At 41.2% G+C, this 27,651-nt stretch overlaps 1 protein-coding gene across 1 annotated transcript in view; it reads left to right on the top strand.

Annotated features, from left to right (window-relative positions):
* LOC134949319 (cytochrome P450 2C23-like) overlaps positions 1-27,651 on the top strand; it is a 79,303-nt gene that overhangs the window by 24,110 nt on the left and 27,542 nt on the right. The window contains exons 2-6 of the mRNA XM_063937815.1: positions 9,036-9,198; positions 11,058-11,207; positions 21,595-21,755; positions 24,768-24,944; positions 25,071-25,212. Coding sequence (XP_063793885.1) covers positions 9,036-9,198; positions 11,058-11,207; positions 21,595-21,755; positions 24,768-24,944; positions 25,071-25,212 — 793 coding nt within the window. The remainder of the gene's footprint in view (positions 1-9,035; positions 9,199-11,057; positions 11,208-21,594; positions 21,756-24,767; positions 24,945-25,070; positions 25,213-27,651) is intronic.

Below are 27,651 nucleotides of genomic sequence, written 5' to 3'. Positions count from 1 at the left end.
CTTTGCGGGTCTAGGAGGGCACCGGGACTGAGCTATTTGTACCTGGGAGTGCTGCCAAAAGCTGCTTGTATATATACATATATATATGGATCTATATATAGTGGGGCACCAATATTTATCTTGCATCCGGACAGCTGGGACAAACTTACGCCACTAGAGTGGCGTATAATCTAGGGGGAGTCTCATTACAAATTGATTGGCAAACTAATACCATAATCCCACCTACAGTAGGAGTGGAATTAAATTATTTTGTTCTAGAAAGGAAACTGCAAAAAAAATTAACGAGAGACTGCATAGGATAGAGAGAATATAAGCACCCTCAGTGGCGCACCCAGGGGGGGTTTCCGGGCACCCAGAAACCCCCCTCCACCAAAAAAAAAAAAAAAAAAAAAATTTTTTTTTTAGCTGCATGAGTATTATTAATGGCTATCTAGCATCCTCTGCACCACAAAAATATTTTTCTGATGAAGCTGCTGATGATTATAGGCGGAGAAATGCATAAAGAAGTACACATCTGGTGTTGCTGTGTTCTGCACTTTAAAGTTTGCTGCCTAGTGGACGAAGGATACTCTTCATTAAACGCTGCTCGGCTGGAGTGAGTGAGATCAATATGGGAGTGTGCCGCTAATTGTCCACGCCAACTTTGGAGCGCTTACCTGGGGACTGCATTTTGATCCATGACTTTGTCTCAGTTGGACCTATTCAATCCAAGGTCATATTAAATATTCCTACAAGGGTCCCCCATAAATACTCAAGGAAACCAGCTGGTTACCAGACTAATTATTGGCAGGATTCAGCAGAGACAGAGAGTGATTGTCTCATTTCAGTAACATACGGAGAGACTGTCCATCGTCAGCTACATTCTTTGCTATAAAAGTGTTTGGGAACTGTTACAATATTGGCAACAATTGTTTCCTTATGAGTTATATTGAAAGAGAAAGTAGAATTATTGGTATTAAGTGTTGAAGCATGCATGCTTATTATAAATTATTTTATTAATGTGATTGTGTATACAAAACACCGGCCGTGTGTATTAAGTGCTTAATTAAATATTTTTATTTTTGTTTTGGATACATTTATTTAATTCTGGGACAGCAGCGCTTTAAATAATTTTTGTGGTGTATGTTAAAATCTTTAAGGATTAAGTGGTCCCTTCTTTAGAGCTGCAGCTGTCTCAGAGTTAAATTAGAAATATAGAATCTTACAGAGAAATTTGGTCAGCGCCCGATTTTGTATGTTCTCCACCACGAGAGTGGAAAAAAGGGGAACATGCACATTTATTTATTTCTTTTGCATCTTAGTGTCCTCTGCAACCTGCTGTCTTCCTGGTGGCACTTGTAAGTGCTTAATAAAAAATTACTTTATTTTAATTATAATACATATATATCCATGTGCATACATATATACACATGTATATACATACATATAAACACACACACACATGATATATATACATGTGTATATATATATATATATATATATGTGTGTGTACTGTATATATATATATATATATATATATATGTAGATATGTATATGTGTGCGTGTATATATATATATATATATATATATATATATGTATGTATATATATGTATGTATATATACACAGACACACTAGTTTTACGGACCCAGCATATACTGGGTCACCTCAGTCCCCACCCCCGTGTTTGGCTCCGCCCAGTTCTGGAAACCCCCCCTTGAAAATCCTGCGTTTGCCACTGACCCTGTTTGTTATGAAGCTAAACTGTCTGGAACTGGTTTGTTAGGTTGTTAGGGGTGAATAGGGGGTCAGGGCTGTCAATCAATCATTTAGCCAATGGAATTGGTTTTGGTAGGCGGGTTGTTTGAGATTATATAGGACAGGGCTGAGGAATTCAAATTCCTCTTGCATTTTGGGATCCCTGGATGTGGTATTGTATTGGTATCATTCACACAGGTTTTTCAGCTTGTCTGATATTTAGCTAGAAGTTAAAATTGTCCAGTTATAGTCCTTAATATTATTGGGTTAACTCAGAATTTACTAAACTGAATAATATTGTTGATTTATAAGAAAGTTTATATTCATTTTCCTGTCAGGTATTTGTCAGTGTCTTGTATTTTACCTCAGGATGCCCCGTCCCCGTCGTAGTGCTCCCCCCCTCGCCGTTTGGTTGAGGCAGCCAGACCGCTTGCAGCCGCTGCTGCTTCTTTGGCGGTGAGAGGAGCCCGGCGCTTCACTGTGCGCGGGTCTCGCCGCACAATCACCGCCGCCGGAGCTCCGTCAGCCGCGGCGATAAGCCCCGCCCCCAACTCCATTTTAGTCAGCAACGCTGCCTTGCAGTCTTCACCCACAGCTTCAGGAGCTGGGGGGGTGATTGCAGGCAGTAGCAGCAATCAATCACCAGCATTTGTGCAAGGGGGAGCGAATTTATTAGGCTCCCCCACAACTGGGGGGGTTGGTAATGTGGGGAGGCATTCAGTGAATGCTCCTAGCATTGCTAACCAGCATAGGGGGATGATGACAGGCATAGAAGCAACAGGGGCTTTATATAGAATGCCGGCCCATATACACAATCAAGCCGTAGGCGGTGCGCAGCCCACGCAGGTAGCTTGGTCACCGTATATTAATCAAGGTGATCAGCAGTTAATGCATTTGCCTTTCGCAGGGCAACAGCAGTTTTTTAACCCTCAATTGCATCAGAACGTAAGCCAATTTTATCAGCCGCATATCATTCCAAATTTTGCCCAGTTTGCATCGGCTCCGCAGTTATATAATCAATTTGGGCAATTAGTTCAAACAATACCGGGCCAATTTGCAAACTTGCAGCATTTCGGGTTACCACCTTTGCCTCAGGCCCCTCCCCCGGTTAGGCCTCCGTCCCCGAGGCAGTCGACGGTGACCATGCCTCTCTTGCTTACTGGGGTGCAGACGCCATTGGAGGCACCTACGGTTTCAGATTCATCTTTTCAGGCAGGGAGTAATGCAGTTTTATTAAGCCCGCAGGTTGTACCTTCTCAGGCAGTATCGTTGGATGCGTCGGTGACAGTGGATACACAAGCAACGAGTCAAGATGCGGTGGGCGCGCCGCGCAACGAGGGACAAGCGAGTGCAGGGGATCTGGATGCGTGTCTTTCCACGTCAGGAACAGGTGAGAAAAACGCTGAAGCGCAGCTTAGCGCAAATTTATCCCATTCGGAGGATTCATCAGATTCATCTAGTTCGCTAGAGAATCTGCGAAAATTTATGCGAACATTTGTCCAGCATCTCAGAGGGAAGCGTAAAAGTTCTAAGGGGGCGCGTAGTGTAGCATACAGCTCAGCTCCCGATGCGTCAGGGGATAATGTCCATTGCGCTAATACGGCAATATTGAGGGGGGTTAGGTCTAAGGTGAAGGAAAGAATTAAGAAGGGCCGTTCTGTAGACATGTTTGCAATCACGCATGACGCCAAGAAAGCATTGGATACGGCAAAAGCTGGTGGGCCGGCAGCCGAGGAAGCAAGGAGGAGTTATTCTAATTGGCTTTCTGGAATGCATGTATTTGCGGCTTGTTATATATAGTCTCGGCCTTCTGATTTTTTTAACGTTTTAAAGTACTTTCATCTAGTGCACAATATGTACTTGACGGCTAGGCATAACGTTTGGCGTCAGTACGACTAATTATTTAGAAAAAAGCAAGATGGTCAAAAAATTTTAAGTTTAGGTTTCAAGGACGTTGAAGTCTGGTTGGAGGTGACCCAAGGCAGTAGGACAGCCACGGATTTGGCGGGGCGCAGGCAGCCCTTTCAGGCCAGATCCGGTGTTAGCACAGCGGGAAGAGGGAAATGTTATGCGTTTAATAACGCACAATGTAGTAGAGGAACAACATGTCATTACAGACACGCTTGTTTGCTGTGCGGAGGGGTACACGCAGCGAAAGATTGCAATAGGCCCACAGGTCAGTCAGCAGGTAGAGGGGAACATAGAGCATTTCTCTATGTTCGGTAAAGTTAGAAGTTTTAGAGCGCTGGTTGGGACGCTATCCTCTCAGGGAGGAGGCGTTTTTCTTGTTAAAAGGTTTTAAGTTTGGTTTTAATTTGCCAGTAATTAGGCCGGTTTTAGTTTTAGCCAGGAGGAATCTTAAGTCAGCTAGAGAGCTGCCAGAGGTGGTAAGGGCTAAAATTGCGGCGGAGGTTAGTTTAGGTCGTATGTGTGGCCCTTTCAAGAGTCCACCTTTGGCTGATTTTTGCATTTCTCCATTGGGCGTAGTTCCGAAAAAAGGAGCCTGGAAAATTTCGGATTATTCAGCACCTTTCTTACCCGGAAGGGGGCTCAATAAATGAAGCGTTAGATCCTTTGTTTTGTAGCGTTAAATATCAATCGTTTGAGGATGCTATTGCTTTGGTACAAAGCTGTGGTTTTGGAGCTCTATTGCCAAAAGTGGACATAGAATCTGCTTTCAGATTGTTACCGCTGCATCCCGATTCATTTAAGTATATGGGTTTTAAACTGGATGGTAAATTTTTTGTGGATAGGTGTTTGCCTATGGGCTGTTCAGTCTCATGTTCTTACTTTGACTGTTTTAGTTCATTTTTACAGTGGTGCATAGTAGCAGGAACTGGGCAGTCGGGAGTCGCCCATTATTTGGACGATTTTTTATTGGTTGGTCCTGTAGATAGCTCAGAGTGTCAGGAATTGCTTTTTTCAGTTCAATCATTATTTGCAGTCATGGGGGTACCTATAGCGAAGGATAAAACTGAAGGACCAGTGACGCGTTTATCCTACCTACAGTAGGCATAGAAATCGATACTTAAGCAGGGCTTTGTAGATTGCCTCCGGAAAAAGTGAATCGTTTAAGGAATTTGTTGGAGAATTTTATTTCGGCAAAAAAGATGTCTTTGAAGCAAGTGCAGTCGCTTTTAGGTTTGTTACATTTTTCTTGTAGGGTCATGCCGATGGGAAGGGTTTTTAGTCATAGGTTAGAAAGAGCTACCGCAGGTGCTAAGAGGTCGCATCATATGATCCATATATCAGCAGATTTGAAAGAGGATTGTAGGATTTGGCTTCTTTTCTTGCAAGATTTTAATGGGGTTCGCATTTGGTTGCATGAAGAACTAAATTATAGTGAGCTTCAACTCTTCACCGATGCTTCAGGTTCGTTAGGTTTTGGTGCATATTTTGAGGGTGAGTGGTGCGCTGAGACTTGGTCAGAGGAATGGCAAGTTAAGGGTTTTACTAGCAGTATGCTTTTGCTTTAGCTTTTTCCGATAATTGTAGAAATTGAGATATGGGGAATTAAGCTTTGTAATCAAAGAATTGTTTTTTGGTGTGACAACTTAGGGGTAGTTCAGGCGATAAATAACCAGAAGACCTCATGCTGGCATGCGTTGAGCTTGTTGAGGCATTTAACTTTAAGGTGTCTGCAGAGAAACATTGAGTTGAATGCTAAGCATATGTCCGGGGTTGAGAATGAGATAGCGGATGCTTTGTCTCATTTTCAATGGGATAGATTTAGGAGATTAGCTCCATCAGCTAAGGAGAATGGTTTGTCATGTCCTGATTTTGTATGGCAGATCATCAAGCCGGCATGAAGGCATTGGAGTTGAAAGCACTGGCCCCTGGAACGTTGAGAGCTTATTCTGCAGCTTGGGGTGATTGGCAGGAGTACATGGCCTCCAGTGGTAGGGGTAAGAGTGGGCAGGATGCGATTTTAGAGTTCGTATGGTTATGGCACGAGAGAGGTCGTTCCAAGGCGGCGATGTCGAGCGCTTTAGCAGGGATATCTTACTTTTCGCGCTTAGAAGGTGTAATATATCCCACTAAATCCTTTGTTCTTACAAGGGAATTGAGAGTATGGGCTAAGGAGCAGTTAAGATTTAGCGATGATCGTAGACCAATTGATATAGGTCTTTTGAAAGATTTGATAACTGCGGTTTCAGGCATCGCGTTAGGAGATTATGAAATCAATCTTTTTAGTTTAGCATTCGCGCTAGCATTTTTCGGTGCTTTAAGGATAGGGGAATTAGTGGCAAAAAGTAAAGGGTCAGCAGAGACGGGTATTATGGCAGGGAATGTTGTTATTAAAAGAGATATGTTACTTGTTAAAATTCAGCGCTCTAAAATGGATCAGCTAGGGAAAGATAAATGGATCACTGTTCCAGCGAATCCGGAGCCGAGTATTTGCCCAGTAAAATTGGCAGAGATTTATTGCCAAAATTGTCCAAGTGGGGGGATGCAATGGTTGGTTCATAGGGATCTTATTCCTTTATCTAGATTTCAGTTTACCAGCATTTTTAAAAAATGTTTGATAGCATTGGATCTTCCATTAGAACAATATGGGACGCATTCGATATGAATAGGAGCAGCGACTTATGCAGCAGCGGCAGGTTCTTTGGGCGAGGAAATTAAGCGTTTAGGGCGTTGGAAGTCAGATGCTTATAAGGGTTACATTCGCGGCGATAAGTTGCGTTAAAGAGAAGCGAGTTTGTTATTTGGGAATCCCAGGGCCTTAAGCTACCCGCCGTTAAAGGGGGTTTGGAGTTCTTTTCACCTTTTTTCCTCACAAAATGATCGAGGTTTGGTGTTGTTCACCTCCATCTGGGTCACCCAAATAGCTAAGTTTTTCCTTTCCCTGCAAAATTGAATGGAATTTATGTTATTAAACAAATCATTTGTTTTACCTTTTTATTGCAGGTTTTTTGACATTATCAAGCCGGGTGTGGATTGTAGGTCATTCCTATGTCTATTGGGCCAGTAGGCATCAGGTTGCTAAGTCATTCCCTTTCGATATTAGGTGGATAGGTATAAGAGGTATGAGATGGAGTGGTCTATTGAGTTTACTTTCGGATTGTGAAGGGAAATGGGGTGCCCCAGATTGTTTAGTTGTGCATTTCGGTGGTAATGACTTGGATACCTGTAAAGGTATTGAATTAATTAACGAAATAAAAAGATATTTTAGTTTGGTTGCGGAGCGTTGGCCTCGGGTTAAGTTGTTATGGTCAGAAATTATACCACGTAGATTTTGGAGGGGCACTCAAGGTGGAGCAGCTTTGGATAGAGTGAGGAGAAAGGTTAATGCTGCGATTTCCAGGTATGTCCTTAGTTTAGGAGGTCAGGTGGTAAAGCACCCAGAGTTACGTTACGAGAGAGTGGAATTTTATAGATTGGACGGGGTGCATTTGTCTAAGATTGGTATGGAGCTATTTGTCACAGCCTTGGTGGTTGGTTTGAAGGTAGTGTGAGGCATTCCCCATTTGTTTAATGGTGGCGGTATCGAAGTCTGGAAGCCTTCAAATTTGGCGGAAAGCAGTGCTCATCGGCGGCTCAATTTAGCGCAGCAGAGCTTGGCTAGCATTTCCCCTTTAAGAAAAGGCGAGTCGGTCACTACCTCAGGGGAGGACCAGGTCACCATCTTAAGGACGGACCAGCACTGTGCTAGTTAAGGGGAGATGGTTCTACCCAAGACGGATTGCGCAAGGGGCAGAAACTCTGCCCCATTTGTTTAATGATTAAAAATTTTTAAGCCATGGCCGAGTTGGCACTGCTTTTTTCGCCACCAGTGATTAACATTTCTAATTCCTGATTCGAATTTAAATAAATTTGGCTGTGACCTCATTTTCCAATCTATACAGTTGTCCGTGTTTTTATTTGTTGGTTGAATTATTTAAGTGGTGGCGTAATAATAAAACATATGGGTGACTTAAAATGAACGAGAGACTGCATAGGATAGAGAGAATATAAGCACCCTGTTTGTTATGAAGCTAAGCTGGTTGGAACTGGTTTGTTAGGTTGTTAGGGGTGAATAGGGGGTCAGGGCTGTCAATCAATCATTTAGCCAATGGAATTGGTTTTGGTAGGCGGGTTGTTTGAGATTATATAGGACAGGGCTGAGGAATTCAAATTCCTCTTGCCATTTTGGGATCCCACCCACCCACCCGGCAAAATTATTTTTATTTAATTTCAATTAAATGTTTTTTCCCGTTGGAATAAAATTTTATGAGTTATTCCAGCAAGGCGAGGCGCAGCGGGCGGAAAGCAGTGCTCATCGGCGGCTCAGTTTAGCGCAGCAGAGCTTGGATAGCATTTCCCCTTTGAGAAAAGGCGAGTCGGTCACTACCTCAGGGGAGTACCAGGTCACCATCTTAAGGAGGGACCAGCACTGTGCTAGTTAAGGGGAGATGGTTCTACCCAAGACGGATTGCGCAAGGGGCAGAAACTCTGCCCCATTTGTTTAATGATTAAAAGTTTTTAAGCCATGGCCGAGTTGGCACTGCTTTTTTCGAGACTAGTGATTAACATTTCTAATTCCAGATTCGAATTTAAATAAATTTGGCTGTGACCTCATTTTCCAATCTATACAGTTGTCCGTGTTTTTATTTATTGGTTGAATTATTTAAGTGGTGGCGTAATAATAAAACATATGGATGACTTATCAAATCACCATAAAAAGCAATAACATCTGCGTTTATTGATACAATTTATATTTAAGAGTTATTATATGTGCATTGGCTTTCTCACACACAGAACATTTTATTATCACAATTTTCCTACTTATATCACCTTTCTTCTCTTTTCAGTATATCACAGTTTTGAAATAATTTTAATAAATCAATAAAAGTTCATTCTTATCTTTAGGTGCACCACACCAAGACAAATGTTTTCCTTCTTCCTTGTTATATGTTAACTAATATTTGTCATATGGTAGCACACCCTGTGTTATATTAGTGTACATTACAAAACAATAGGGGGTACTTTTTCTCTAAAATTTTGATATAGATAATATCCTGTGGGATTGGCATTCCCTATATTTCCATTTATGTAATTAAGAAAGGTGCTAGACTGTGCGGTTTATCTAAAACAAACAAACTTCATCGCAGATAGATATTCACTATTGCTGCTCTTTAGAAAACACACTGACTATATACATCATACTTAGTAAAATAAGAGAATTGTAATAAGCATAAATAAAACATTTGTATGGTATATAATGTACATTATGTATTCTAAATGTTTGGCTATAAAACGGTACCTAAGCAACATACAGTACAAGCGCTATAATGTAATTTATATGTCTCTCTAAAGCTGAGTGAGAAGTACGGACCTGTATACAACCTCTACATCGGCAACAATCCTGTAGTCATGCTGATTGGCTACGATGCTGTGAAGGAGGCGCTTGTTGACCGCAGCGATGCGTTTAGTGACAGAGGGGAAATGGAATGTACAGAGCCGTTGTTTAAGGATTATGGTATGATAGTTAAAAGAATAACAATAGTACTTAGATACTGTAGATGCACCAAGACAGATAGATAGCTAGATGTGTCCTCATACATCATTGCTGCAGTTGCGCCAATCAGCACCTCTCGGCATGCCAGGTGTGCGACTGAGTCTGACACTTGTATATCTGTGTGCGAATCTGCATATGAAGCGCTTCAATGCAGCGTCCGCAGTTATTTTACATTACAAGCTCTGTTGTGCCTCACATACAAACTCAGTCACACAAAGATATACCAGCGTTGCATATCACATTAATTGGCACAGTCTACTGGTGTGTCTCAGCCAAATCACATTTCGACTAAGACGCATTGTCAGCACATCAGTGCAAAAAGACGCAGTCTCACAGGACCTGGCATGCCGAGATGTTTCATTACTGGGGCATGACTTTATAAAATAATTAAAATAATTTGAACCTTAAAATAGATATTAGTATATATAAAGACATACAGACACCCAGGACTGTGTCATGAACCCTCTGACTGCATCTGCAGAAAAAGTCACAGAGTACGGTCATTTTTTAAAGATGATATTTATGGAAGAAACATTGGCAGGGGAATAGAAACATAGAAACATAGAATTTGTCGGCAGATAAGAACCACTTGGCCCATCTAGTCTGCCCCTTATTTTTTATTTTTTATTATATTTTTTTTTTATCACTAACCTTATTTGATCCTTATTTCTTTGTAAGGATATCCTTATGTCTATCCCATGCATGTTTAAATTGCTCTACTGTCTTAGCCTCTACCACCTCTGATGGGAGGCTATTCCACTTGTCCACTACCCTTTCTGTGAAATAATTTTTCCATAAATTTCCCCTGAACCTCCCCCCCTCCAGTCTCAGTGCATGTCCTTGTGTCCTATTGCTTCTCTTCATTTGGAGAATGTTTCCCTCCTGGACTTTGTTAAAACCCTTCATATATTTGAAAGTTTCTATCATGTCCCCCCTTTCCCTTCTCTGCTCCAAACTATACATATTGAGATTTCTTGGTCTTTCTGGGTATGTCTTGTGATGTAGGCCATGTACCATTTTAGTTGCCCTCCTTTATACAGTTTCTAATGTATTAATATCAGGTACACTTGGAGATGCAGGTACAGATTGAGATGCAGGCATACAGTAGTCCCAATGGCAAAGACAGATTAAGGGGCACATTTACTAAACAGTGATAAGAGCAGAGAAGTGGGCCAGTGGAGATATTTCCCCATCAACCAATCAGCAGCCCTGTATCATTTTATAGTATGCAAATTATAGATGTTACTTCAGTGCTGATTGGTTGCCATGGGCAACTTCTCCACTGGCTCACTTCTCCGCTCTTATCACTGCTTAGTAAATGTACCCCTAAGTCCTGAAAAAATGCATAATAAATCAGAAATAACTAAAAGTTCAAAGCAGTCATCATGGCAGAAGCAAATAAAGTTCTGGATAACTGAATAATAAACAAAAGGATAATGATGAGTGGTCAGACGTTCCTTTGCTGATAAGCACAAGAAACATAGGAGTTCATAACAAAGCAAGAATCCAGGAACATTTATAACCCAGCAATGGGTGCTGGAATAAGGCAGATTTACATAGCCAGGTGTCAGCTGTAATCCTTAGTGGTGATGATTTGACCATTACCTGACACCTAGTTGAACAGCTTCTAGAACTGCAGGTCACTTTTATACAAAAGGCCTGTAAAATCCTGGTGGAGGGAAATGAACACTGCAGTCAGGACACTACTTGTGATTTACCTTCTAAAGGAATTCTCTACTCTTTCTGATTATCTTGATATGTAATTAATCTTGGCAAATACTTTCACTGGACATAACAGAACACATTTATTACATTTTTAGGGGTCATCATGAGCAATGGGGAAAGGTGGAAGACAATGCGTCGCTTCTCTCTCATGACTATGAGGAATTTTGGAATGGGAAAGAGAAGCATTGAGGAAAGGATCCAGGAGGAGGCCCAGTGTCTTGCGGAGACATTCATGAAGAATAAAGGTAGTGATAGTTTCAAAATTATGATTTGATGAAACAAAATTATTTATAAATTCCTTTTAATCCATTGCTGTTTTATAAATTCTCTTACCTCTGCCAAGCCATACTCATTGGCATTATTTTTTGAGGGGACATAACAAATCCCCTAAGAGCAAAAATGTATATATTACAGTATTACCATAACTTAGAAAATGTATTCCTAAAGAATATGTTGTTTATACAGTATATCTCTAATAACTGCATATTCCCCAATGTTTACAAGGTGAATGAAAGAGGGGGGGGGGGGTGACAGGACTGCATGCCCTACTATAAACATAGTAAGATGTGCTACAATGAGGTTTCTAGTATAAATGTAAGTATACTGTAAGTGAAGTTCTTAGCAAAAATGTAGCCAAAAATGTGGGTCGATCCACTATGTCCAGGTAAAATGTATTAGATGGGTCCCTAACATCTCTGATATTAACACATTATATAAATTTATCAAGGGCTTACCTTTAAATAGTGCCCATTCAAATATGTAGTCAGCAATGTAGGAACCTGTGCTAATTAAACATCTGAGAAGAGATGGGAGGGATGCCAATACCAAATGAGTTTCCTGTTATTTTGGTATTGGCACCCTTCCCATCAAGCCTCAGTTGTTTTAATTAACACAGGTTCCTGCATTGCTGACTACATACTCTATTAGAATGGAATTCTATTTAAAGGCAAGACTTGGTTAAATGTTTATGTGTTAGTACTTGAGATGTAAGGGACCCAGCTAATGAAGTTCACCTGGATGCGGTGGATGGGCCCACATATTTCACCAAATTTGTGCCTGGAATTAAGCGGAAAAAAAATCACTGGCGGTCATTCCGAGTTGTTCGCTCGCTAGCTGATTTTAGCAGCATTGCACATGCTAGGCCGCCGCCCTTTGGGAGTGTATCTTAGCTTAACAGAATAGCGAACGAAAGATTAGCAGAACTGCTACTAAATCATTTCCTGCAGTTTCTGAGTAGCTCCAGACCTACTCCGAGACTGTGATCACCTCAGTCCATTTAGTTCCTGGTTTGACGTCACAAACACGCCCTGCGTTCGGCCAGCCACTCCCCCGTTTCTCCAGCCACTACTGCATTTTTACCTGGCACGCCTGTGTTTTTTATCACACTCCCTGAAAACGGGCAGTTTCCGCCTAGAAACACCCACTTCCTGTCAATCATACTATGATCACTCGAGCGATGAAAAAACGTTGCTCGAGCTTGTGTAAATCTACAAAGTTTTGTGTGAAAGTACTTAGCGCATGCGCGCTGCGTACCATGCGCATGCGCGTTTTTGCCATTTTTTCACTTGATCGCTGCACTGCAAAAACTCGGAACAACTCGGAATGACCACCACTATCAGTATCCTTAGTGCATAGAGTGTGAACCTGCATTTTTCTTTGCTTGTAAGGTAAATGAAAGTCAGTATTATAAAACTTAAAGAAAATCCATAGGTTACAGCACATGCAACTTTTTTGCTGCAATCAAGATTTCCTCTTTTTGTGATATATGAGTGTTATTGCAGTCAAAAGAACTTATAAATTAAGTCATCTTTTATGTAAAACATGTTACACCCTCAGCTGAATAAGATTACTACTTTTTAGAATATTATATTAAACAATTCCAGAACACTAAATAATTTTGGCACACAGAATATGCATATACAGTAACTGGCTAACCACACCCCCACTGGATTTAGCTCTCTATGGAAATCATTATAATCATTATGCTTAATTCCATCTCAAAAATAGATGGGACAGTGCTATACACAGTATAAGTAGGCTTGCCATACTATCCCTTTCAGGGACGTGCAGTCAGGGGAGGCAGGCCCTGTCATTAATGATTAAAATAATATAAAGAAGATACTTATGACACATATTCTGTGTCGTAAGTATCTCCTTTATATTAAACTAATCATTACTCCTCTGTATGTGTTTGGGAGGCACCGATCGTGGTGCCTCCCGTTGTCAATGGGGAAAGGTATGGGAGCAGGGGGCGGACGCGGGCAGGGCCAAGCCATGGGCAGTAATAGCCCATTGAAAATGCATTGTAAAGTGGCACCATTAGAGGTGCCACTTTCATACAGGGACGTGTTTTCAACCCATGAAAGCACGCCCATGTCAGTGAGGCCACAGTGATTTGCCACCGAATCCATCACTGGATCCGCTGTCATCGCTGCGTGGGCATCGGTGGCGATAGAGGTGCGGGTGGCGGGAAGCAATGGTGGTGTGGGAGGTGGGATTCGGTGGTGGTGCAGGCGGCAGGACACAATAGTATACCTGTATTCTGCAGAGTTTGGCAGCGGAGCGGTACCAGTTTCAAAAATGGTGCCTCAGCGTAATTTTTTTAATTCAAGATGGCCGCTGCAAGCCAATCACGGCTTGCCACGTCATCGCTCCGTCCCCTCTGGCTGACTTATATAAGGCAGCGCAAGGCAGCGGCGTCAGTCCGACGGCGGAGGAGGATCATTGAAGAGCTACTGAAAAAAGAAGACGCCGGAAGTCCTGGATGGGTGGCGGCTATGCAAAAGAGCTTAAAGGCCGCCGTCTCCCAGGTGAAGACGCTGGAGGAAGATGTCGGAAGCCCTGGGGAGGTGGCGCCTCCCAGGTGAATACGCTGGAAGCCCTGGGGAGGTGGCGCCCCCAGGGGAAGACGCCACAAGCCCTGGGAAGGCGGCAGCCATGCAAAATAGCTTAAAGGCTGCCGCCCCCAGGTGAAGATCCTATTTAATTAAACATTTTTTTTATACAGTGTGGTGTTTTATTTTAATATTTTCTTTACAGGTTGACTACAGGTGCCAGCGGGTCCTTTATGTCCAGGCATGCTGGCACTTGTGGTTCTCCAAGTGCCAGCATGCTGGGGCAGGCTTGCTGGGACCTGTGTCCACCTGTAAAGAACAATATTAACTTACAATGAACCCCGCACCCACCGCCACCTGGGGTGCGGGGCATAGCACTGGGCTATCAGCCCAGTGCTGGTTGTTGCTCGGGAGGGGGGACCCCATTTTTATTTTTTGGGGTCCCCACTTTCCGAGGAATTCCAGCCCTGGGCTGACTGGCTTGGGGGTGATAAATGTTATGGCTGCGGGACCCCACACTGAGGGTCTCCCCTGCTATGGCATTATCCTCCCTGGCTGGTTCTGCCTGGTGCTGGTTTTAGTGATGTGTGGGGTAACTACACTTTATTTTTTCCCCTCTATGGGGGGGGGGGGGGGGCAGGAGGGTATTAGCTGCCAGGGCCTCCCCAGCCACTGACCTCACGACACGTCACTGATCCCTTTACATCGGAGCACTCATGAATTACACAGGTTCTGTGGCAGGCTGACTTCAAGCCTGCATTTCACCTGGTTTTAATCATCCTCAGAACCTGTGTGATTCATGAGTATCCCAGTTTAAATGGATGGTATGGTAAACTTAAGTATAAGGGTTAAGATGAAAAATCAGAGAATGGTGAAAGAGTCAACAAATATGACCAGGTTATTAGGAAGTGTTCAGTAATTGGAGAAGGGAGCAGACACTAGATATAGTTCCTATTGGAGGAATTCTGAGCCATATCTCCACCTATTTGGAGCACTTAATGAAAAACAGTATTAGCATGGTGAATGGTATATTCATCTTTTTTTACAGTGGGTACACCACTTTCCGTTTACCAAATTTGTTTCTAATTTAATTAATTTATAATTATTATTGTACTATTATTTCCAGTTACTTACAGAGTGCAGCATATTTCGTTGTTCTTTAAATTGTTAATAAACAGTAATAAAATATTACTGACTAATGACAGACAGACATAGAGGTAAGATGGCCCTGCTTGCGCAAGACTCACAATCTGTATGTATAATAAATTTGTCTCACTTTTAACGGAAGATTAAAATCTGATGGAGTAAATTCAACCTGGTGAATCACATACTGTATGGGGGAATTTTGGTCACTGCATCATCATCTTCAATTCCAGCCTATCAAAATACTATACAGTACCCATTAGGGCTTACTTACTAAAAATGAAATTAGGGCTAACTTTGCACTAAACTAAAGCAACCAATCAGATGCTTGCATTAATTGTCTAGTTTGTATCATATGGATGAAAGTTAGTCATGGATTGACTGAAATGGTTCAGTACAAATTTTTCATCTACATTTACTGTTAATATTTTTTTTTAATGGAAGAATTAAAAAAACATATAGTAATTTGTTTGCATAAGATACACAAAAACACAGACTTACGACACTGATTTTAAGTGTACTGACTCGCTGCCATATACACTGGGAAACATAAACCAATAATTTATTATATTAAAATGCAGACTCTACACAGTATATGATGACACTATACATTATGTAATGCACTATCTATTCTTTACTTACACAATACAACATTTTCAATAAAGTCAATTGGTGTGACGGAGGAAAAGAAGAGTAGATGATGAATCACCGTCCCGAAGCTTTACTGAATAAAGTACAGACACAAATAGGGATAATGAAAGGGGTTTAGTCAAGTTCTTCATCAGGTCTGTCAATAGTGGAATAGTCTCTAAGGTGTCCATTCATTTATTGCAATTGAAACATTGATTACAAGCCTTAAGCTAACTTATCAACTAAAAATAATGACACAGACACCACTGCATTGGATTAAAGGTTACAGCATTTATTAGTTGGATGACTTGATTTTAATTCATAGAGGGTGGCGAGGAAGGCGCTACCAAAACACTAGTTCCAGTCAATTAGGTTTCTTAAAATGGAGGCAACTAAAACGCTCCCCCTCTATATAAGCATAAACTGCTGCATAACCTGCACCGCGAAGGACTTACCACCCTTTACTATGGCACAGTATGGAAGCACCCACAGAGAAGCGCGCATTGTCCCCCCATAGAGGAAGTACACAATCACCATCTTTCAAAAGGGTAAGTGCCTCACAACAACCACTTAAGCCAGTAGAGCCTGGGATGGTTGATGTTCACATTCGGCATCATCCAGACCTCACGGTTACACCTATTATAGTGGACAGAGTAGGTCAAGGATAGGTAGTTTTTTTGTTAAAGAGACTTCCAAAACTTTGCCCCTGGAGGTAAAGTTGGTGGAGTTCTCGGATCACTGTTTCTTGAAGTTTTCCTTGAATGTTTCACAGACCATTCGGAAAGGGAGGGGCCTGTGGCGATTGAGTTCTGAGCTCCTGAAGGAGGAGATGGTGAAACAGTCTTTTAAGGAATTCTTTCAGGAAAAGGAGTCACTGTTGGAGGTTGGATGGAGTAGATCAGAGTGGTGGGAGGAAGTAAACAAGAAAGTTTGGAGTCTTTTTAAATGACTGGTAGTAACAAAGAACTTGGGAAAACGTAACGTCTACCATGCTTTAAGACGGAAATTGGATTTCTTGATCTCTGAGCATGGAGATAATGGGGATATCTCTCAGGTGAAATCCCAGATAAGAGAGTTACAGTATAACCAGCTCTTCTCTTTGATTCAGGAGAGAGATTATGGGAAATACCACTCAGAGGTGTAGCTAGGTGCCATGGTGCCCGAAGCAAGGGTATGTTTCGGCGCCCCCTCCCCTTTAATGAATTGGGGGCCTGCCCAAAATGTGGTGGCATGTTATATTTGAAAAGAAAAAATATTGAAAAATTCTAAATTGGTCACAGGGCCGGTTCTAGACCTCGTAGAGTTCAGGGTGAAAGTTTCCCCTGGACAAGTTTCCCCCCTTCCCCTATAAAGTATAAAACAAAGATATTGCGTCCCCAGACACGCAACAAAAACATAGATAATGCAGATAAAGCTGCTGCTGCTGGGGCATAGGGAGATGCTGCAGCATCAATATAGAGAAAGATGTTGTAGCAGCTAGGGCAGAGAGGGGTGCTGCAACAGCTGGGGCAGAGAGAGGTCTGCAGCAGCCAAGGCAGAAAGAGGTGCTGTAAAAGCCGGGGCAGAGAGAGGTGCTACAGCAGCCGAGGCAGGGAGAGGTGCTACAGCAGCCGAGGCAGAGAGAGGTGCTACAGCATCTGGGACAGAGAGAGAGATGCTGCAGCAGCCTAGGCAGAAAGAGGTGCTGCAGCAGTGAAGGCCGCAGGACAAAAGTAACCTGGCTGCACATCTACAAGCAGACAGTGAGACATGTAAAAAGGGTGGGCAGAGCTATGGCATATGCTGGATGTCAGTGTCTCCTGCTGTCACCACTGGCCTGACTTGTTCCCCACCTAGTCTCTGAGTCCGAGTCAGTGTGTGCCCCATCTGCGCCATCCAACTTTTTTGGTGCCCGGAGCTCGTGCTCCACTGGAGCCACCCTCGCTACACCCCTGGTACCACTCACCGGATCCCTACCAGAGTTGTAAGAGGAGGATCAGGATAAGAGAGATAAGTGGTCTGGTTGATGGAAAGGGTGTCCTGCAGGAGGGAAGAGAGGGCATTCTGGAAGTTATCAGATCCTATTATTCTTACCTTTTGTCTGGGAAATCCCTGATCAGAGAAAGGAGGATGGAGGAATTTCTTGAGAGGACACCTGGTCTGGTGGAACCAGACGTCTCTCTTTTGGAGAATGAGATATCGGTGGAGGAGGTCAGAGAGGCAATTGGCGGATTATCAACAAAAAATTATTATTGTCGCCTTCTCAGCACTGCACAGTAAAGGGCTGAAGTACGTTTAGTGCTGTCCTAGGTGTCCGGGAGGTCATTGAGCGATGCAGGGCAGAGAAGTGGGGCAGGTATTTGCTCGCTTTCGATATCAGTCTAAGGCTTTTGACAGAGTCAACCATGAGTACTTATGGGCTCTATTGAAAAGGTATGGAATCCCAGTAAGGGTGGTTAATTGGCTTAAGATATTATACAGCAAGGCCAAAAGCTTTCCTCTTGTGAATGGTTGGGTAGGGCCTACCTTTGTGGTGGATTCTGGAGTCTGTCAGGGATGTGCCCTGAGCCCTCTTCTTAATGTGCTCGCAACTGATCCTTTTATTAGAAGGATTGAGAATGGCACAGTGGGACGGGTGCAGCTGGGCCCAGAGGCACCACTTAGAATAGTAGCCTATGCTGATGATGTCACTGTAGTTCTGTCCTCAGGGGCAGAGGCATGTGATATGGACCAACTAATAAGTGAGTTTTCAGGAGTATCTGGCTCTATTATTAATCAAGACAAGTGTGAAGATTTTTAGTTGGGGGATGGGGGCAAGGAATTTTGCCTCCTGGATAGCCTTCCCAAGGCCAGTCAACAGATAAAAAATGTAGGCATCCATATCGACCATGGTGTTTATGCCAGCACAAACTGGGATAAAAACCTGGAGGATGCAACAAGGAAGGTAAAGAACTGGAGAGGGTGGATATTCTCTCTAAAGTAAAAAGGATTGACTTATGCAAAACTTTTTTGAGCCCCATGTTTTTGTATGTCAGCTATATATGGTTTTTGCCACAATCTATGTGGTCCAGAATGGGATGTTTGTTCTTTTTGTTGTTGTGGGGAAATAGAGTGAACATAGTGAAGAGAGGCATTGCCTGCAAACCGAGGGTAGAGGGAGGACTGGGCATGGTCAACCAGGTAATCTTCTTTGTAATGGCTTTCCTAAAAATGAATATTGGTGGTCTCCTGCTAGAGACCCCCCCTCAGTGGGTAGGTAGTCTCAGGAAATGGGTGTCACCTTTTTGAAGCATGGATAGATGGGGTCGGGTAAGGAGTCTTCAAGCTAGGAGGGGCTACCTTCCGATCTACATGATCCAGTGCTTGAGAGTAATTGGGCGATGGGGTTTGGAGGTGGGGGAGTTAAGAGATCTCTGTTGGAAGGAGTTAGTGAATAGGGTCTTGCCAACTCATTTTCATATGGCTCTCATTCCAAGGGAAACTCTATGTAAAGGGGAACCTGAAGTTTAGAAGTCCTGATGATCGTGATTGCCCATGGGAGGATAGTCAGGAGGAGACGATGGACCTCTTCTTTTTTCAGTGTCTCTTTAACATAGAAGTTTACAAAGTAGTTTCAAGAACCTTGGGTATCCCTTGCCTTTTCCGGCCTATGTTACCAGGAGTGGGCAAATGTGGCATTCAAAAAGTATGATGGATTTGATTTGAGCATTATTTTTTTAGTTAGACTAGTGGTTAGGTACCACACTTGGAATGCACGGTGTCACATTTTTCTTAGAGAAAAAGTCCTTCCCTGCAAGGAGGTGGTAGATTTGATTCTGCGTGATGTGAAACGGATTATGGATTTGGAAGAGGGGAGGTTAGACGCTGTCAGCTGGTCCGGTTTTAGTGCCAGTTGAAGCACCCTTACCGGATAGTGGGTGATTTCTTCTTTTCCAATGTAAATGGCTTACTATTTTTTTTCTCACTTTCTCATTCTGTCAACTAGATTTTGGTTTATGAGCTTTGTTTAGAAAGTGGTTTTGCATACACTTACCGGCTATAAGCATCCTCTATTTCTTTGTTTAGTGTTGTTGGTGGTTAGAGTATGAAAGGTAGGTGAGTGGGTTTGAGTGTGGGAGAATGGGAGTGAGTGGTGGTCTGAGTGATTGTGGAGGGGACTGAGAGGAGGTATGAGTGAGACTGAAAGTGGATTCATAGGAGGTAGGTTAAAGAGGGGGAAGTACAAGGTATGAAGCTTAAGTATCTTTGGGAATTTTTCTGCAAAGTTTGTTTCTTTCGCTATGTATTACTGGAGTTTGGAAAATACAAAGAGTGATATTTGTATTATATGCTATTGTTGGTTTGAATGTTAATAATTATTTATTTTTATGTAAATATATAAATATTTCTTTTATGAAGAAGTTTGTATCTAAAGATCGCAAGTTTTAATAAAACACATTTCCAGTAGAGCCTTCCTGCATGCTTAGCTATTACTAAGTTTATTTGTAAAATTTAGTAGGACATACAAATATGTAATAGCAAAGCATGGGTGGGGCTTCCAAACCTAAAAGAAGCTGAACAAATCAAAACTTGAATATTTCCTTAAAGGTATACAACCATAACCAACCAGATAGGCTGAAACCAACCAACCAACCAACCAAATAAACAACAGAACAACTAAAACCTAATCTACCTAGAGACAGGCAATATAACAACCCAGTCATCAAAAATTAGGACTATTATATGGCCTCTTGCATATGCAGCCCTCACCTAATCTTAGCAGGCTGTGGATCAGCCTTTCACAGTCCTGGATTGGCATCTACTCCCTTTTCAGTATGACACAATTCCTGGCAAGGAACTAAGTGTCCTTAACAAGCCTTCTGGATTGCCTCATAACTATAGGTTCCAGAAAATGCAAAAAGTTCAGAGTTGCATAAAAGGCAGTTTCTGAGCTCACTATCTCTGGCTTAATGTTCCAGCATATAAAACAATGCATGTGCAGAGGGATGGTTACAATATAGGTGCACAGATTATTCCTCATGGGTGATGCACCCAAGGCAATGTCTGTATTTGCACAAATTATAGGAGTGCAGGAAAGTGTTGAGGAACAGAGGTCCCTGAATGGCCACCTAAGCTAAACCTTTATTTTTGTTTGTTTTTTATCTCTTTGTGGTTTTCTATTTACTGTAATACTAAATCCTGTGTACTATGGGGGTCATTCTGACCTGATCGCTCGCTGCCATTTATCGCAGCTCAGTGATCAGGTCATAAGTGCGCATGCAGCGCCGGCGCATGTCTGATTGACAGGAAGAGGCGGTCGCTGGGCAGGAGGGCGCAGTCCGGCCAATGCAGGTGTGGCCGGATCGCGCGGGGGACGGGCCGAGGGGCTGCGTGACGTCACATGCAACCGATGTGACCCGGGCAGCGACGAGTAGCTCCTGGCCAGCACGCAAAAGCTACGCTGGTCGGGATCTACTCCATAAGTGCCAAAGTATCACCGCTGTGCGATGCTTTTGCACTTCTGTGGAGGCGGGCCTGACATGTGGGGCAGACTAGCCCTGTGCTGGGCATCCCTCCGCATGTCAGTGTGCCTGATCGTAGCCCTGCAAAATATTAGCTATGGGCTATGATCAGGTCTGAATTAGGCCCCATGTGCTACAGTATGTCCCGCTGTAAAAAAAAGTATGATTTAAAGAACAATACTGCACATTATATCTTGGAAAATAATAATATTCTCAGGGTTTTTTTTGCCTTTATTGTTTTACACAGAGTTTTTTTTTTTCTCATTATAATGTAAGTTTAAAGGTAATACACTCTTGGAAGTTTTTTATCTCTTTAGTTTTGTCTGAAAATAAGTAAAATAAGACCTACACACAGTAATGAAGCAATAAATGTATATAATGCACAGTATACTAAGCACATAATTGTCAATCATTGGGCTTAGCTAATAATTGGTCATTGTCTGAATATACCACTAGGTTATGTGGAAGATATTTTTTTGAGAATGTATACCTTTATACTATTTATATAGTAAGAGTAAAGACTTTTCTTCTTTACCATACAACAGGAACTCCATTTGCTCCAGCATATATAACAAGACAGGCTGTATCCAATGTTATTTGCTCCGTTGTATTTGGCAAGAGATTTGACTATGAGGACAAGAAATTCATAACCCTCCTGTCATACGTTATAGATGTTTTCCATCTAGTAAACACTGCCTCGGGTCAGGTAAGTGTTAAGAAGTAATGGAGAACCTATTGGAAGCATTCTGTGTGCTAGACATGAACATTGTAGATTTAAATTTGTGTATTTTGATTATTTTAGCAAAATTCTACATCAATCAAACTTACAATCCATCAAAACATATACACAGGAAATCAATTATTTCTAACAGCCCTAACTGTTTAAATTACATTGTCTTCTGTACTAAATTCCTTCCAAAATGTATTATTTGTAGCCAATCTAAATCCGGAGAATTGGAAAGCGGAACTATTGGTTTCCAGTATGGAGGCAAAGTTGCATGACCTGACTAATGGGGTTCCGCCATGACCTAAAATGAATAGAAATACATTTGGAACTCTAGTACAACAAGAGCAAACACAGGTGTAACTTTGGGGGCTATTGTATTCAAAACAGAAAATTAAAAGGGTATAGTGTCATCATTATGCTAGTCAAGAGAGATTAGGGATTTACAAAAATGTTGATATCCATTTTTTGAAGCCTCGTTACCAACTAATCCCCAAATATTATTTCCATAGTATGTACATTTTGTTTCACAAACGTAATCACTGCCAATGTGTAAATAATTTAGAAAATGCACCAGATATTAATTTTAATAACTTTAGTATTATCTCACAATGAATACTGTAGTAAGAAATAATATGAGTGAATAGAATTTATAAAAATTTGGCGTAGGATACTGACTGTAATTTACACAGTTTGTCTAAATTTGTAATGTGCATGCTATAAGAAATATTCACATCTACCTACATCCATATCCAGTTCTGCAACTTGTGCCCCTTTATAGTTTGAGTAGTGGAACAGGGGATGGAGGGGCTGAAACCCAGACCATAGACAGTAAGGGCATGTTGTGTAATTGTGACAGAGGAGAACCGCCTGTTCATAGGCATATCATGAGCAGGTGCCTCAGGTCTAGTACAAATACACATGATGCCAGTAATCAGGGCTAGAAGGCATTTCTGGTTGGCTGATTACAGATTCACCACCTGGAGCAGTAAGGGCCTTCTTTACTGCTTATATTTTCTATATAACATTATATGATTTTGTGGGCTTATTTTAATGTGTATTTTTGCTACTTTCAACCATACATGAGGAGAAAGATTTTACTTATGGTGTAAAAGTGAAATTTTAATTAAAATGAAGCCTACTCTCTATCAAAAAATAATGTTAAAATAAATAAATGATTGTGCTTATGACCTAGTTGGGAGTAAGTTATATATTATTTAATAACAGTTTCATATATAGCAGCATCATATTCTGTTGCACTTTACAATTGAGAACAAACACTAATAAAACAAGACTGGGTAATGACAGACATAAATAGATGAGGTCACTTGAACCTTAGGAATGTTCAGGGACCTTCCTGATGAGGTCACCTGGACATGGTGGGTAGGCCCATACTTTTGTGCAGAATTCTGCAAAGAACCCGTTTCACTCAAGGTGAAACTGCAGAATGTATTACAATTATTCTGTTTAGTAATGTTTAGAGTGTGCACCTGCATTTTGTTTTTGTATGTTTGTGGCACTACAAGTCTCAGCATTGTAGTGCCTCACTTTAAGTTTAAGTTAGGGTTTGCTGTCTACCCCCTTCTATATAGAAATAAATAAAGGTAAGAGGGCCCTGCTTGCAAGCTTACAATCAAAAAGTATAACACATTTGTTTTCACTCTTAACATAAGAGTAAACCCCCCGAAAGTAGTAAATTAAGCCTGATAAATCACATATGGCAGACTTATTATCAATGCAAACTCATCTTAATTTCCATCTTATTAAAATGCAGTAGCCATTGGGGCTTATGTCTGAAAAATGAAGTTAGGGGAAAAGTGGAATCTATGACATTAACCCGGCACATATTCTACTGGTACATCTTGGGGGGTTGGGTACTAATGGTTAACATATCTACACAGATGATACTGTTTGTTGACATAATGCATTGTGGTGTAGACCTTCTGACAGTATGCCCATCTAGAATTGCATCTGAAAAATCTTATGGACATAAATATATGCTATTGTTGCATTATTTCTCCTTTTTTTTAATGCAGCATCAGGTCCTAAATGTATTACAGTCAAATCTGGATAAGTGGGACCTGGATAAGTTGGAAACCTTTATTACTGGGACTAATTGTGAAGTCTTAATTGTGAAGTCCTGGCATTTGTGCACCAAAAAAACTTCTGTTAGTTAGACTGCCAAACCTGAGACAGATTTGTTTGATTATTATGAATAATCACCTCTATAACTGAGATGATTGCTGTTAGGATCTCTTTGATGGGTCTATTCATGAAGCAGTGAAAAGTGTGGAGAAGTAAGCCAGTGGAGAAGTTGCCCATGGCAACGAATCAGCATTGAAGTAACATTTATAATTTACATACTATACAATTAAACACAGCAGCTGATTGGGTGCCATGAGCAACTTCTCCATAGGCTGACCACACCCCTTAACATGGGCCCCTACCACTGCATTACCCAGTAAGCCCTTCATACCCCAGTCCGACACTGAGTACAGGTTCTGACAAGGCTCTACTTCTGATCAGTGATGTCAGAAGGGACACGAAAACCAAGCACATACATAATGTACAAATTTTTAATTCGTATTTAGGCACCTCTATAAGAGAAACAGGTACTGTTTGAGCCTGCATAAGTATGAGCCTCTATAAGTGTGACAAACACTTGAACCTGGATAAGTGAGAAACCGGATAAGTGAGATACCTCTTCAAGTGGGAGTAAACATGGCCTCCCTTGAGATCCCACTTAACCAGGTTTGACTGTATAAGTATCACTATAATAATTAAAAATATCTATTGTTTTCATAAAATAAACTCATTATATCCAATTCTGTCTGGGAGTATTAATTAACCATGATTTTGGGTTAAAAAATTATTAATGAAGAATTAGCAAACTAGAGAGCTTTCAGGAACCTTAGTTACGGACTTTATCAAGATGGGACTTTAGACAAATATTTATTTTAGATTTTATTTTCTCAATTTTGCTTTTTATTTCAGCTTCTTAATTTCATGCCAACCTTGATGAAATATGTCCCAGGCCCTCACCAGAAACTTTTCTCAACTTTCACAAAACTGAAGGAATTTATAAAGGACATGGTGAGGTCTCATAAAAACACATTGGATATGGACTGCCCACGAGACTACATAGACTGTTTCCTCATAAGGATGGAAGAGGTGAATTTGGGGATATTGCTTGCAATAGAAATGAATAAAGTACGATAAAACACACTGCTTCTGGAAAGAATGTAAACCCTTTATGCTTTGTTCAACTGCTAACAAAATCATTAAAATATCTTCTAGGAAAAAAATAACCCAAACACAGAATTTCATGATGAGAACTTACAGACGGCAGTAATTGACCTGTTTTTTGCTGGGACCGAAACTACAAGTTTGACACTGAGATATGGATTCTTGATTCTGCTCAAATTCCCTGAAATACAAGGTAACATTGTTTCATGTTTCCCGACATACTGCTGTGTCCTGTTACATAAGGTGATTTACCTCATGGTAAAAATTGACTCTTTAGCCTGAAAATACTATTGGGCTATCCAATTACAGCCCGTTTTTACCATGCGGTAAATCACACATTCTTGGGCGATAAGTTCCTGATCTCATGTGTCATCGTCCAGAAACGAGTCTCCTGAGGCTGCTTATCTGTAATTCTGCGGCACACGAAGCATAATCCCCAATAAATGCTGGGCTATGGAACTAAAAGGATAGCTCTTTGTGAATCCATTAACAGCGGTTATTCACCACAGCTGCAGTAATTGGATACTACCCATAGTGACAAATTCTATAGAAATGTCTGGTATTCTACAGAAATGGAAAAATGACCAATTACATTGGCCAACGTGGGCAATACACTATTATAAACTTTGTTGCTACTGTATAAAGAAATACCTGTACTGGCCCTTATTCTTCGGGGTCTCCTAATCTTGCCTTTGTCCATCTCTTGGGATGAAGCAAAGAAGCAGAGTCTGAAAACATATAATATTTATTTATTTATTTATTTAGGTCTATTAATGTTGCGCATTAATAATAATCTAATAATAATTGTATTTATATAGCGCTCTTTTTAGAATAGGAGACATGTAACAGAATTAACATAATACAGTACAGAAACAATGAAGAACAGAAAAGCTTTTCATAAAATACAGAGAGCATGGAGATATTAAAGGGACAATTATGGAAATGCTTGAGTAAGCAGGAAAGTCTTGAGTTCATTTTTGATTGATTCTAGAGTGGGGGCCTCTCGAATTGAATGATGAAGTGAGTTCCATAGAGTTGGAGCCACATGGCTAAAAGCTTGACCCCAATATGATTTACAGGAGATTCTAGATACTGCTTATAGTCCTTCATCTACATATTGCAGTAATCGAGTGCGGCAGTATGGAATTAGAAGCTGCTTCAGGTACCTTGGACCCTGGTCATATAGTGCTTTAAAAGTCAGCAAGCCAATCTCGAAGACGATTCGTCATTTTACCAGCAGTCAGTGCAGGGAGTAGAGAATAGGTGTTATGTGGCTAGAATGGTCTGGTTGGTTAACAGCCTGGCAGCTGCGTTTTGTATCAGCTGTAAGCGGTGCAATTCTTTTGCTGAGAGACCAAGGTAGGGGGCATTGAAGTAGTCTAATCGAGATGATACAAATGCATGTATGATTTTTGGCAGATAGGAGGAAATTAATTGCCTGATTCTGGCTATGTTTCTCAGATGAAAGAATAAGGATTTGATTGTGGCTGTTACTGTATCTGATGTTTAAGTGTCAAGCCACCATCCAGGACAACACCAACATTCCGCACATGACCAGTGGTTTGTAATTATGAATCCCCATGCATAAGTTCAGTTAGTTGGCTATGCTGCAGTCTTTGCAAAAAAGGGTTAGGATAAGTGTATCTCCTTTGGCGCAGGGGATGGGGGGGGAGTAGGGGAATTACATCAGTAATACAGTATAGGCACGGGTGTTAATGTGTAAATTACTTTCCGAGATGTCTTTATCTATAGCAAAATACTGAACAGACGGAGTGGTATTATTCTGCGTACCCCCACTCACGTTGTTCAAAGGTAAGTTGTACACATAAAGGTTTCTTTTCACTTTCTAAATAGAAACAGAACCAGGATCTGATCAACCAAATGTTTATGATAATTGAAGGACTGGGTGTCTTACCCTGACTCACACAGTGGTGGAAATGTTGACTCCTATCAAGGTTACTTTCACTGTTGTCCAATCTGGTTACCAATGCACATCACTGTCCCATAATCGTCTCATGTGTCAAAAAAATAAATAAAAAGAGACAGCCAATGTGTAGTATTATCTATGGCTCAATTTTCATACAGAACTTGAGAATGTTAGTACACTCGTACCCCACTCACACAAGTTGTCAAAAAGGTGCAAATATGGTATCTTTATCTGGTGGTGCCCATACATAAATCGTTCATGCGTCTTTAAAGAGTAATTGCATACCCCTGACTCACACAATCATTGATTGGATAACTCCTATAAAGGTATCTTTTAATAGCCAAGAAATGTATTATGGGTATACCCCAACTCACAGGTAAGTAGATGGAGTAAATCGCGTCATGGTTTCTTTATTGTATTCCCATTCAGCAACCAATCACAGACCGTGAACCAGGACTCTTGATCTAAAAAAAGTTTAACAATGATTTATTCATTCACAATTAAAAGATTATCCACAAAAAAACAGAGCATAGGTCCAAAAAAACAAAAACCAAACAGTGTCCAAAAAAGATATAAAATATCCAAGAAAAATTCAACCATACAATATCGATGAAAACAGTAAAATCAAACCACTAAAATTTTTTTTTAAATGAAATGCCCATATGTTGTTTTTGTTTGAAAAAGATTAATGGCTACTCACACAGC

The sequence above is a fragment of the Pseudophryne corroboree genome, chromosome 8 (genome assembly GCF_028390025.1).
Source record: "Pseudophryne corroboree isolate aPseCor3 chromosome 8, aPseCor3.hap2, whole genome shotgun sequence".
Lineage (NCBI taxonomy): Eukaryota > Metazoa > Chordata > Amphibia > Anura > Myobatrachidae > Pseudophryne > Pseudophryne corroboree.
This window is presented reverse-complemented; position numbering and strand designations above follow the sequence as displayed.